General features: G+C 41.6%; 1 protein-coding gene across 1 annotated transcript in view; it reads right to left on the bottom strand.

Moving 5' to 3' along the window:
• Positions 1-225: 225 nt before the first annotated feature.
• CCBE1 (collagen and calcium binding EGF domains 1) overlaps positions 226-14,077 on the bottom strand; it is a 91,711-nt gene continuing 77,859 nt past the window's right edge. The window contains exons 6-11 of the mRNA XM_030968931.1: positions 9,806-9,912; positions 4,809-4,929; positions 2,700-2,839; positions 2,573-2,608; positions 1,995-2,030; positions 226-486 (exon numbers count right to left, since the gene is read on the bottom strand). Of these exons, the coding sequence (XP_030824791.1) occupies positions 253-486; positions 1,995-2,030; positions 2,573-2,608; positions 2,700-2,839; positions 4,809-4,929; positions 9,806-9,912 (674 nt within the window). The 3' untranslated portion in view covers positions 226-252. The remainder of the gene's footprint in view (positions 487-1,994; positions 2,031-2,572; positions 2,609-2,699; positions 2,840-4,808; positions 4,930-9,805; positions 9,913-14,077) is intronic.

Here is a 14,077-nt window from a genome sequence, read left to right as displayed (position 1 = left end):
GTGCAGGCTTGGCAGTATGGAATTTCTGCAAGGAGGCTACCATGAACCAGGAAAGCTACAGTACAGGCAGCATGGTTCAGGAAAAGCAGAAAGAAAAATGGGAAATTATATATATATATATATATATATATATATATATATATATACACACACACACACACACACACATATATATATATGTATATTACATTGTCAGTGCATTTTTTACATATTGAAGAATTCTAAAGAGGCTTTGTTTTTCAGTAGGAATAGCTAAGGGTGGTCTGCCTTCTGTATCCTGGTGTTTCTGGATGTTGCCCGTGGTTTGTAGTCTTCTCCGGATCCAAAGTCCACTGTGTCGTGATAGTTTGTGAATTCCTGAGGTAATGGAAACTCTTCTGTTGATGAGTGAGTCCTGTGTCCAAACACTCTCTCTTGCAGCTCGGCGATGTCGTTTCTGATGTCTGCCATCATCAGCAATAGGAAATCAAATGAACCCGGTGGGCCCTGCAGTCAGAAGGCACTGCCATTAATCACAATCCACCTTGCTCTTACAGTTTTCAAACTGGCTGATAGAATTACTCCTGCAGGGGTTGTTCAGTAAAATTCTGCTTTGTATCAATTGCCAAAAGCTAATGGTCTGTTTTTTAACCACCTTTAATCAGGAAACAATTTTTGAAAGAATCAGATGTTTTTGCAGACAGAGCTTAACATTTACAAAATGCTCAGTCCTTTTGTCACTTAACAATTCCTTTGCTTCATAAGAATATCTTCAGACCTCATGGGAATAGAGGGAATTAATCTTGGTTTCTTGTCTTCTGGGTTATTAAACTTACATAAATTACATTCTTAGAATGATTAATAAACAAATTCTTTTAAGACTGCTATTATTTGTCTTTTCAATATGGTAACCTCACTGCTGTCCATCACTTTCTAAATATATTTATTGGTAATTACAATGCAGAGAGTATCTGACTTTAGAAAAACATTATTTCTTTTTAGCTGACTTCACACAGTAAAATGAACTGTTAATACTGAGCACAGTCTACTGGTCACACTATTAAAAATCAACTCCACCAACGAGAAAATACCATAAATGAATAGAATCACAGAGTGATTTGGGTTGAAGGGACCTTAAAGACCATGTACTCCCAGCACTTCTGCCATGGCCAGGGACAATTTTCAATAGACCAGATTGCTCAGAGTCCCATCCTGCTTGGCCTTAAGCACTTGAAGGTGTGGGGCACCCACAGCTTCTCTTGGCAACCTGTGCCAGTGTCTCACCACCCTCACAGAAGATATCCTAATATCTAATATCTAATATCTAATATCTAATATCTAATATCTAATTTTAACCTGCCTTCTTTCAGTTTGAAGCCATTCCTTTGTCCTGTCACTACATGCCCTTGTGAATAGTCCCTCTCCATCTTCCTTGTGGATTCCCTTCAGGTATGCCATTAGGTCACCCTGAAGCCTTCTTTTTTCCAGGCTGAAAAATCCCAACTCTGTCAGCCTTTCCTCATAGGAGAGGTGCTCCAGCCCTCTGATCAACTTGGTGGCTTCCTCTGGACTTGCTCGAACAGAGCCATGTCCTTCCTGTGCTAGAGATTTTTTAAACAAGTTCACCTGAACACAGATCACAAATATTCATTCCTTCCTCTGGAACTCAAAACCTGCAGTTTCCTAAATCTGAGAGAGGTGAGGGGCAGGATTTTAAAAGGTTCCAGGGATAAAATTCCCAAAGGGAGCAGAGGTTGAACTGTACTAAGTAGCACCCTGCATGGTTCTGCTTTCTAAGGGTGTCACCTACTGCCTTTGGTCACACACTCAGCAAGGGAAGAGATTTGTAGGCAAAAACATTTGGATGAAAACAGGTAATTACTTTGTTTCCAACAATATTTTCTGTGTATGTAAATTATCTGTTATCTTGGCACAGGAGTTTTTTCCTTAACTTTTGGCTGACCTATGGCCAGCATCAGTCTGTTGTGGAAATTCCTCCTGTGTGGAATACTTACAGGTATCCCCTTTGGTCCTGGTGCTCCTCGCTCCCCCTGTAATCAATACCACCTCTGTTAGTTTGCTGTGACTAAATCAAATTTAAAAAGTTTGCTTTTGCAGCCTCATTTACTGTCCCCAGATCAAGAATCATCAGCTGATGCTTATTTGGAAAATGAAAAGGGAGTGAAGGAGGAATGCAAGGAAATTGCTGCTGATTCTAGTGGGAACAGAGTGGAGAATTTCTGATATTTCTCCTGGACAGTAACAAGTGAATCAATGAGCAGGAAGAATTCCCAATGAATGAAGAGGGCTAAAGCATGAACATTTCTTCATGGAAAGGCCAAAAGAGCTGCAGAGAAAGAAAATAATTCAGTGTGGCATAGAGCCTGGCAGGGCTATTCGCAAGACTGTATGAATGGCAAACACAAAATAGCAGAAGGATGACATGAAGGAGTGGGAAAACAGGATGCTTTCATCTTAACAAAGGAAATGAGGTAGCAAAAGGGTGTGACTACAAGCATGTTGAGTCTCTCTAGCAAGCCTGCACTTCACATGTGCCTGTGCCCATGTTATGGAAATTAGTACCTCTCCTCACCTTGCTACCATCTCTCCCTGGGGCGCCAGGTGGGCCCTGCAAGAGAAAAGAAAGTGTCACAATGGTGTGAGAAGCTGTGGAGCTAAAGGCACTTGTGCAGTGCACTGCAGGAGACAGGAATACTGACCACAGGGCCCCGTCTGCCCTGCTTAATGTGTGATATGTCTGGAGATGGGCCCATTGGTCCCATTGATCCACGAGGGCCTGGCTGGCCAGGAGGTCCAGGTAATCCAGGAGCTCCTTGACTCCCTTTAGGTCCTGGAGCCCCTGAAATCAAAAGCAAAAGTTACCTGCCAGCGAAAGTCTTCACGACGCTTCATCAGTGCAAGAAGTGAGGAATGACATTTTTTTAAAGACCCAATGGGCTGGTTACTTGAACACACCCAATCCACAACAACACAACCAATTTATTTGCATCTGCACATCAGCAGCCGTCTGAGACAGCATTAACCTTGTCACAGTAGCTACAAAAGGTGACCACCAAACAATTAAATCTTGTGTATAACAAGAGTTTGAGTCTGCCAGGTGCATAGGTACACAGACTGGGAATGAAAAGAAAAGCATGAATGCCTCATTTTCACTCAAAGAAGAACAAATCACATTTAAGAGCATCTCATAAAAAGAAAGCCTCAGAAAACTCATGGGAATTTTGGGTCATGGGCATCTACATGACTGACACAAGCAAGCTCTTTCCAGTGGGGGGCTGCACCTCTCTTTTGCCCAGTGCAATAGCCAATGTGTTAGGGAAAAAGAGGCTCTCTTATTCCATTTTGCTTTATATAATTTTCAGCTTCTGCTGGTTCAGCAGAGCATATTACTTTTTAGGAAGCACTCAGGCAACAAAACATATGTTTAGCTCAAGAGAATCTTCAGCCAGAAACATAAACCAGAAAATCAGGCACCTGAAACAACATTTGCAGACAATGAAGACCATTAAAATGTCACTAGCTCAAACACTTCATGATTAGAGGAGGAAACACTTCTCTTCATACTGAGAGCACATGAAAAACATAAAGAATAAAAGGCAGAGAGTAAAAAGTATTCAGCAGGACCAAATATGTACAGTTAGGATTTTCAAAAGGAGAAAATTCATGTTCCATGATGACTCCCTGGGACTCTCCCTGGGGGGGCAGCAGAAGAGATGATCAAGGGTTTTAAGGGGATTTTTTAGGGGTGGTTTTCAGATTTCCACAGTACCTCGGACAGCTCAGTCAAGGGGAAACCCAGTGGGTGGGAGACCTGCAGAGTCAGGCCTTTGCAATTCCTTGGAGGAATTACAAAGCAACCCACTCTACCCTTCAGAGTCTGTTTTAGAACTTCTAAACATACTGTCCTCGCACTTATGAAGGACTGAAGACTGAAGATACTCATCCTCCGGGAAAATGAGATAATGACTCAGAAAACAAAGCAAGATTGCAAAAGGGGATGTAAATGGGAAGGTGGGGCGCAGATCAGGAGGGAGTAAATCAATCCTCATAAGGAATATTTGCCAGTACTCTGTAAGAATCTTGATGAAATCCAGCACAATGCTTGGATTTATTGCTGACCCAAAATTAGATCTGCATTCAACATATTTTGCAAAATTTTGAGTATTGTTGGCCACCAGATGCGAGGTGTCTGGATTAAGTTTGGGCTTTAGGATTTCTCTGTTTTTCACTGTGTTTCAATCTATAACTTAGCAAAGAAGGTGTGAGTGGAGTTATACTTTTCTTTTCAGATTCCTTTCAATCTGGGATACAACATAAAACCAACAGATGAATCCTTGCAAATCAGACAAAGAAAAATAAAAGAGTTGGCACAAACTCCTACAAACTGAAAGCACATTTTTTCCTCTACTACTGACTGAGCTAAAGCAATAGATGTTCCTGAAATGAAATGGAGAGTGTTTTAAGACAGAGTTAAATACAGGAAATGACAACTGAAGCAGGTGAGATATCCCAGGGAGAGGGAGAAATTTGACACATACAGGACAAACACAGCTTGCATGCCAAGAAACACACGGAGTTACAATGGATGATGTCAGACAGTTGGCAGAGGCCGACCATAACACCCATAAAGTTTTGTTTGTTTGTTTGTTTTGATTTAGCACAAATGCAAACATAATATAGCAATCAAATTATGAAATATATGAAATCATATTATATGAAATATGAAATCACACTGGCAGACAGAAGTTTACTTTTTTAGTCCTAAACGTTCGTGGACAACATGCACATTTCCACCCCTCTGGTATTACCTGGAGGGCCTGGTTGGCCAGGCTGGCCTGGGGGGCCAGGGATATATGCATTAGAGGCAAGCACTTTCTCACCAGTGATTTGCTTGCTAAGATCAGCAGCATTATTTGGCAGCAAAGCAACCTGCCAAGACAAAAAAAAAAATCTATGTAAGACCTTCATTGTTCAGCCAGAAAAACTACGTTCTTATTTAAGCTTTCACGTGAACAAACAGCTATTTAAATATTTCAGGAAAATATAATGAGTTTATTCATATCCTTGATTGATATAATCAGAAAAAACATTCTTATTCTGTGAGCCTGTTCACTTTTCAAGTCAATGTGGAAATACTGCAAGCCAATCCAACAGAGGATAGAGGAAATTCAGGAGAGATACAGCAACCAGTTCTGAAAAACTCGAGTCTCATTACTGCTTCTCAGGAAACCTGGTTTTCCTTATTTGAAGTTTCCTCTATTCATTTACTGCCTTTCTCAGGGCAACATTTTCTCAGGTATTTAAGTCCTGAATTGCTGCACAAGCCACTAACTTTCCATAGGTTTTAATGAGAACCCTAAATCCTTTGTGAATCTGGCCCTGGAAAGTAACCACACTGTTTAACCCATCAGATGTCTGGATCTGCTCCGCACAGAGACACAAGGATGAAGTGAGAAGGCAAGCAGAATTGCATACTACAGTTTAAACTGTCATTATCCATTACCTGTTTAATTATCCATGAAACATGCATCTATCCAGTTGAATGTATTTAATAATTAAACATATTTAGAAATATTCTGCAAATGTTTAGTCTCTTAAGAGGCAGCTGAAGGGTGCCTGGAGGAGCCAAGAGGCTGGTGTGCAATGACGAAAGGAGTTTATTAGTGGTGAGTGGCTGCATGTAGACTTAGGGATTTTGCACTGCCAAATTGAACTGGAAAACTCTTTCAGCAATAGCAGTGCAGACCTACCCCTGGGTGAACTTTGTTGCTTCTTGAATGAATTTGGCTCATTGGATAAGATGATGCTGAATTCTGCAGCATTTGCCTGTGAGAGCGGCATTGAATAATACAGATGATGACTCCCGCTATTTGACTAAGCTTTTTATCTGCTATCTGGAATTTTCTGAGCTGGGCTGTTCTTAAGACTCGTACCTGTTTCTGTAATTATTTGACATACATTCTTCTGCCATTACTGGAAACCTAAAGTTTGTAATGCACAGGGAAAAAACACAGTGTTATGCACCTGCAGTACCTACTTGAACTGGGAAAATTTCCTTTGGCAAACATGTTATTACTGAAGGGTTATGATTTAAAGGCTGTCTGTGCTGCTTGTAGTTTGGGGTTGAATGCTCGGGATAGTTCTGAAGGAAAAAAAATCAGGAAAAAAGGTTGAAAATGCTGGAATGGTTCTTGGTGGCATTTCTGAAACACCAGTTTGATTTTGAGACTGGAACTCAAAATGTGATGACAGGAGCACAAGGATTTATCAGCCATTTGTGAGTTAGCTTTTGGAGAGAACTGCGGTTCCAAAGACCAGATGACTACACTATAGGCAAATTAAGAATCATGATGTATGTTTAACAAGAATTTGGTAGATTCACTCCACCCCTGCAGAGATCAGTGGCTGGATGAGATCATATTTTCACAGAAGTCCCAGGAGGTATTTCTTATGTTCTCATTCCTATGAATTTTCTTTTCACACAGAAAATGGGGATTCAGCACACCTGTAGCTCTGGGGTGAGCTGTCACCTCTGCTTTTTCAAAGGAAAATGTGTGCTTTGTTTACCAGTGATCTTGCAGCTTTCTCAGCCAGCTTCCCAGCCAGTGCAGCACAGACCAAACTGTGGGGCTGCTGAACAGAGGGCTACTCTGTGGGACACAACACCCTACCCCTGGAGCTGAAGAGGAAAATTCAGTATCTGGGGGCTCTCACAGCCTCACTGGCCAGGGATCAGCATGGGAACTATCTACTGGCTGGCTCTGGTCAGTAAAGTTTTGTTTCCTAGAGGTGTGTCCTGCCCAGAGGACACACCTGTTCCTGGCTAGAAAGGAAAGGCTTGCAAGGACCATGGCACAAAACTTGCACTACATGACACAAATCAGTCAAGGACTCTGTGTTCCAGTGCTGACAAACAAAAGCAGAGACAAAAAGTCAAATCCTGTGGCTACTTGAGAGTATTATATTTTTTAAAGTAGTATTTTTGAGAATATTTTCAGTGTCATCAGTGAGTGCTTCTCCTTAGGGGTGGCCACAGCTGAGTGGCGGATTAATTGAAGCCCTCTTTTTAGCTTGCATGCAAATATCTAATTCTGGGCATCTGCAGCTATATCAGTTGATAAATAGATGTTGCTTAGTACATAGACCCAGCCATGAATACTCTTCAGGTTATACTAGAAATGGTCAGACTGGAGTAAAAAGGTGCATTTAGTGGCGAAGACTTATCATGAAGTGGATTTGGAAGTGTATTCTCTTCTGATGCTTAAATATTTACTTGTTCCTGCCAGCCAGGCTGTTGTAACAACTAAGTTAGAAAAGAAATCACATAGCTGCTGTGAAAGCATCTATGCATGCTTCCCCACTGACTCAGCTGGACTTGAAGTACACACTAGGAGTGCCAAAATACCCAGGCTCTGGTCTAGCTCACTGCTCTTTGATATCTTCTGGCCAGAAAATGGTTGTTACATGCTCTGGGCCAAACCATGTGTTTTTGTTGTTGACTCACATCCTCTTAGCTATTGGATATACTCACTGGCCTAATTTCTGTTTCACCTTTTAACTGAACCAGGATCCTAGTCCAGGGTAACCTTGGCTTTCTCCATCTACAACTCCAAATTCTAATGGCCCTTGGAAAATAATGTTTTGGTTGTTTTCCCCATGTGCATCCAAATATTAGCAAGAGTAAATTCTAAAGAAAGGCTATTCCAGAAATAAATCTTCCATGTGCTGTTTTGCATGTTGCATTTGGAGTTTTGCATAGTTTCTAGGAGGTCTGTGGTTTAGAAAATTGGACAGTGCTTGTCAGGAGTGATGTGGAACATGGCTTTCTAATTAAGATGTTTAAACACATCTATGCAATAGGATCAAGCTTGCTAGTTTTGTTTTTTTCTTCTTTTAATTGTTGGCTGTGTGTCAGCATGCCAGATATATTTTCCCCAGTTTTTCAGCTTCCCACTCTTCTTCCTTTCATCAAGGTCTTAGATCAACCTAGGACTGCCCACAGACCTCTAGTCTATCAGGACAGTGCATCTCATTGGATGACAGGCTTTTCTGCTAACCACAATTTTGAATAAAGTTCATAAAATCTGAAAGCCTTAACCACAAGACTGAAGACTCATTTCATAAACCATCTCCCTGGCAGACAGAAATTAACTTTTCTATGTAAAACAGAACAGCTTTAACCACAGCTATTGAGAGATGTCCTCCCCAGGAGAACTTGGCCGTGGCGAGTGGCTGGTGAAACATGAGGGTTGATATCTCCCTGGGCAGAAAAGCACCATGGGGCCAGGTCTCCATTCAGCATAGACAAAATCTCTCCTTTTTTTGTGGGATAACAGTTGCTGAGGGTATTGGGAACCTTCTCTTTCAGCTCCTTTTGTGTGGAGCACAACCCTGTGGGCTCCTTCTGAGGATGCCAAGTCGATCAAGTCTCTCTAGGGGCATACAGGGGGAAAAATTAAGTTAGGGACTATGACAAGACTTAGCTGTGAAGCAAGAGTGAGCTGCTACACAGCTACTACACAAATGCCTACAGTGACAGGTCTCAATGGTCTGATTTTCCTGGAATGAGCTTTGAACACAAGCATCTAACAGCAGAAGTTAGACACAAAAACCTCCCATTAATTCCATCAATCAATTCTCGAGCAAACAATGTGGCCAACAATGTGACCCCCAGATCCTTCCCTGGAGGTCAGTGTGAGCCTGCTCAGCATCATGGAAAACAGCTGGAGAAACAGCCGCTCAAAGGCATGGATCCTTTTTTAACCTCTCTGCTACAATTTTTTTTAACAGAATTTCCATCACACATGAAATTCTGTCACTTCCATGTTTGTGTTCATACTGGTTCAGAAGGAATACATGGGTATCTCCAACCTCAGTGACTTTCACTTTAATAAGGAAGATTTCTTTCTTCCAAATATTAAATGAGTAACATCAAATGCAATGAGTGAATACACCAAATTGTGTTTTGACACAATGGAAAGAAATTAATTGAGTACCCTGGGAGAAATAATTACAGCCTGTCAGCATGATCTGCTGAGAATGTTTCTACAGAAAGCTTCAATTTGAAAGAACCTTAGTGTTCAAAGGAGATGCCACCAGAAAAGGCATTACACCTGCATCCCTGCATACATATGGCTCTCCAAATCTGAGGCTGTGTCTCTGCATTATTTCACTACCACTTTTTCATTATTGCACTACTAAAATGCAAAAGGAAGCTACATATGAGTAATTAAAGCCCAGGAAAGGTTTCTAAATGCATTATTCTCTGCTAGCAAGGGAATGGGTAAAAAAATACCAAAAGGTTTGTGACTAAGGGTTTTTCTTTTTTAAGGGGAAAGTCATATTTAAAGCTAGTAATATTTTTGTTTAGTTCCACACCTATTTGGCAAGAATCCTGTACCAGCATCCTATTAATGAAAAATCACGTTCCCACATCTATGAAATGTCTTGCACGTGCTTACTCTAGAGGTGGATCACGTCCAAAATCCTGTGCATTCAGAGTGAATGAAAAACTCAGGCCAGCACAGATTGCCAAGAAACCTGGGCTCAGCCTGGGATGGTGTTTGTCAGACTCTGTTACCACAAGCTTGGTAACACAGCTCCATGGACTTGGGGAGCAATCTGCTTACAAATTGTACAGGAGCATAAGGGAGAGATATCATTCCTACATGATTTTAAAATATATTGCCCTTCTCTTTGTATGTGCAAGAACCACATGTCAATGACAGCTCCAAACATAGAAATTAACCTCAGTTGCTGTAAAACATGCAGGCCTGGTAAAGACACGAGTGATCAGTGTTCATACCTTTTGCTTCAGCTGTAAAACTGTCTGCTTTATTTGATGGAATTCCTTACAAGAGGCACAGCACGTCCCCGGTTTCGCCACATTTTCAGATTTCTCAGGAAGCCCAACTGAAAGAAAGCAGTTTCCACTATAAATGTAAAGATCCAAAAGAAAGAAATTCATAAAGTGATAGCAATAGCAACTTGAAGGTTGTTATATTTCCCCAGACTGTGAAAAGAGAAGGGAATCCTGCCATTATTAAATCTTTGACTGTGAATTTCTATGTAAGGCTGAGAAACTTTGCAGGGACAGCTCTGAGCACATTTTTAAAGCAGCTGTTTCCAGTTAACAGTCCCCAGAGAATTCATTTGTTTAATACCTGGAAAAGTTCACACCCCTTCTTTTATCTTTTTGTTTAGGGTAGACTAACCCCATAGATCTGAAATGACTTACAGTCCCCTGAAGGGCAAATTTTCATATGCTATAAATTACAGTAAAATCCCTCAGAATATGCTTATTTTGCTCATTTTGCACAAACTGCTCTTTATCATCATGGGTTATTCTCCATGTGATGGAATTAGCCTGAGCAGAGATGGGGATTGAGATTAATGACAGGGATTTAAATCCACACAAGAGGAAGGGTCACATCTGTTGATGCTATGCGTGAATAGGATCTTTTCAAGAATCCATTAAATTATTCAAACTGTGAGAGATATTGCAAATGTTATTTTTGTCCTTTTCCCAGTACCATACACAGTCAAGCAATTCTGCATTGCAAGCAAACAAGCATTGTTGTAACAGATGTCTTCTTAAAGACAAATCTGGTTTCCAAACCACAGGGTGACACATACTGGCAAACTTTAGGTGAGTTTTTTTTTTCACTTCAACATTGTTGAGAAATATCAAGTCTATTGAGGCTTTGCTTATAATGTGTAGCCTTGTATGATGTTACCTGGGAGGGCTGCTGGGCGTGTTTGAGCACTGACCTTTCAGAGCACGTCCCACAATGGAAAAGCTCTGCAGGTGCTCTTGTTAAAGCCAGGGAATCTTCAAAGTCTTCAAAAAGGATCAACTGCATCGTGCTGAGTTACTGTGTTACACTTGTCTCTTGGATTAAATGCCCTTCATCTTTTCAGAAATGTGTACTGATTTTGAAACATCTGCATCTTTTGAAATGAACCTTGAAGCTTCTAATACAAAAAATATTATGTGCTACTTTATTTAAAATATTTGTAAGGGCCAGTATGGAACACTGCAACCATCTGATGGTTTCTATGGACCACCTATGCACATATTTGGGAAGGTATGTTTATTCCATTGGCTGTAATGACATACTGATTTTAGAAGACAAAAATTAATCTTGTTTATCTGCTAATCAGTTAGGAGAGAGATGTAAGGGCAAGATGCTGGCATAACCAGGAGCATTAGGACAGCTATTAGTACTGAACTGATTGGAAAATTGGGGCACAAAGGCCTGGGTTTTTTCTCCAGTCATGAACAGCCTGTTCCCATGGCTGCACTCCAACAGCCTTACTATATTACACATATTATTTACCATTTTTATGGCAGCAAGCACACTGCTGTTTGAGCTTCCCAGCCCTGTCCCCAGCACCGGTTTGGTACCTGATCATCTTTCTGTGCAGTGTTCAGATGGCTCCAAGGTTTAAAACCAGATGGTACTACTTGATGTTTTCCAATGGGCTCTGCACAGCACAGAATATAATTTCACCAAACTTCAGCTACGCTGGATCTGAAACTATTTAGCCACAAGACTTCCCAGAGGAGCTCCAGCATTTTTGTGAAGGTACTGGAATACACAGTATATGCTGCTTTCCTTCTTCTCTCCTATATTCATAATGCTAATAATTTTTTCCTTTGATTCCCTCCAAAACCTCTTTGCCCATAAACCTTTCTCTTCCAGATGAAATAATCTGCACCACGCAGGGCTTTATTTTCCTTAAGAGGGAATTGACGTGCTGTAATGAAGACATCACTTTACATTTCTGTAAAATAAATTTGCTCTTGACCAAAAGTCAGTTACTGTGGAGTTCTTCCTCCCTCTCCAATTTTTCATCTTCCTTTAGAAAACCCCAGTGACTTGACATGCCCATTTTTGGACCTGTATAGGAGTTACAGAGGGATGTATATGGAGCCATAAAAAAAAAAAACAAACCCAACTTTTTTTTCTTTCTTTCAAAGACCAATAAAATCTGGATTTTTTACTGTTCCAAACAAAAATTTCTTTTTATAGCTATCTCACCAAATGAGTTCTATCATTGTGTTAGGAAATGTTGCTGAAAGCAACACACAGTCATGTGGAGAAACTGCCAGAGCCTCTGCTGTTGGAAATCTCATGCAATCCCACCAGAATCTGTGGAATTATATGCAGATTAAGAAGCGGTGAATTTGGCCTTGTGTTTCATTTTAGAACCCAGTTTATCTTCCTGAAGGATGTGACACACGGGGCTGACAAGCACAGATAAAACAATCCACGGAGACGAATGCTGGAGGGATCAGCTAATGTTTGGGAAATATCATACCAGTGAGATTTCTACAAAGCTGGTTGGATTGACTTGTCGGAGGAAGAAGTCCAAGATTCTTGTATGAGCAAGCATGAGCTGCATCTCAGGAGAGAGGTGGAATCCCCCTAACTCATATCAGACAGAGGTGATGATTTGCCTGGGGAAGGAGTCATCCATCAAACATTTGCTCTACCCCCATCCAGCCCGGTGTCAGGACCAAACTATGAGAAAAGTCAGAATGAAGCGTGGATAAAGCCAGAAGTCCCCTAGGACGGGCCAGCAGAGGCAAAAGGCCATTAGATGGAGCCACCCACATATGGTGCAGAAACTGAGGTCCCCTACCAGGCTCAGCTAGGCCAGCATGAGCAAGGCACTTACATAAACTTGTTCCCATTGCACAGACCTACACAAGGAAACTGAAATTGTTTTGAAGAAGGCCTAAAGCAGCCCCATTTCGTAAAGGCTCTCAGAACACAAAGTCTAGCTTACACATGATGGGAGCCCTTTAATCTTGGTGAGATGCTGGTGAGCCACGTGGCACCTATTGCTGAGAGATCTGCTTGGGGGGTGCTGTGCTTTCTTTGTGTATGGGCTCAGAGGCCGTGCCTTGCTGATGCTGCAAGAGGAGGAGGAGATGCTGGCAGGGGAGAGCTCTGCGGGAGTTCTTCTGCGGATGGTCTTCACATGGAGGCTCTTGAGCTGATCATCTGTGTTGTATTATCTGGGCTCAGCCTGCTGAGATGGTTTCATCCGCCTACTTCTGCGTGGGTAGCTGTATTGTCTCCATTAAATGTGAATGCGGGTGCAAGAAAAAATGCTCCCTCTTCTTGTGTCCACCAACCAACCCAAAGCTCGCTGTTAGGACACTTACAGAGCCAAAAAAAAGGTGACCACATTACAACCACTTACAGAGACAAAAAGGTGTCTGAATCACATCCTTTGGGCATGGAACAATGAGAACACGGCTGTATCTCCCGAAAAACATGCATCCTCGTTAGAAATGGAGAGCGGTAATGTGGTTTTGCCGCTCCCACTATATTTTAAAATAAAACGTGGATGTTCCGGCTGCGATGAAAAGCGAATGATGTGTTTATTAGGCAGCGGCTCTGGCAGGGATGCGGTGCAGGGCTGGGGCCGGCCGCGGGGTGGAGCGGCGCCACAGCCGGTCCTCACACAGCCAACCCTCCTCCTCGGAACGAGGTACGGACACGGCTCCTCCTGCTCACCCGGGGTCCGAAAATTCGTAACATCTATGTGGAGTACAGGGGGATAACTGACCAGAAGTTAGTTACATCCTTCTTTACTTCGCATAGCTGGCTGGGGAGATATCTGGAGAGATGGTGGGTGTTTCATTCCAGATTATCTGCTGGAACTGACACTTTTATGTGCCGTGTACATTCAGTGTAAAAATGGTGGTTTTCAATCAGTAGAATAATTTCTATAGCCTTGAATATTTTGAATGGTTGGTTATCCTGAATGCTTTGGACATTACTGTGTAAAGATATTTGAACTACCCAGAGGAGTATTAAAAAAAGCCCCTCCTATTTGTAGGAGGATTATCTAGGTTATTTATCACATACATGCACACATACACTCTGATAAGGAAAAAAACTTAAAACTACAAGAAACAATTACAGTTAATGGAGTGGCTCCAGTTACACATTTTCAGATGAAAATGAAAATTATAAATTGCTCTGGCCATCCGGTGGGATTTGGATCACACTGTGAGACCACATTCAGGCATTAATTGATGAACCTGTGGTAAGTCACC

Source organism: Camarhynchus parvulus, chromosome Z (genome assembly GCF_901933205.1).
Source record: "Camarhynchus parvulus chromosome Z, STF_HiC, whole genome shotgun sequence".
Classification (NCBI taxonomy): domain Eukaryota; kingdom Metazoa; phylum Chordata; class Aves; order Passeriformes; family Thraupidae; genus Camarhynchus; species Camarhynchus parvulus.
This window is presented reverse-complemented; position numbering and strand designations above follow the sequence as displayed.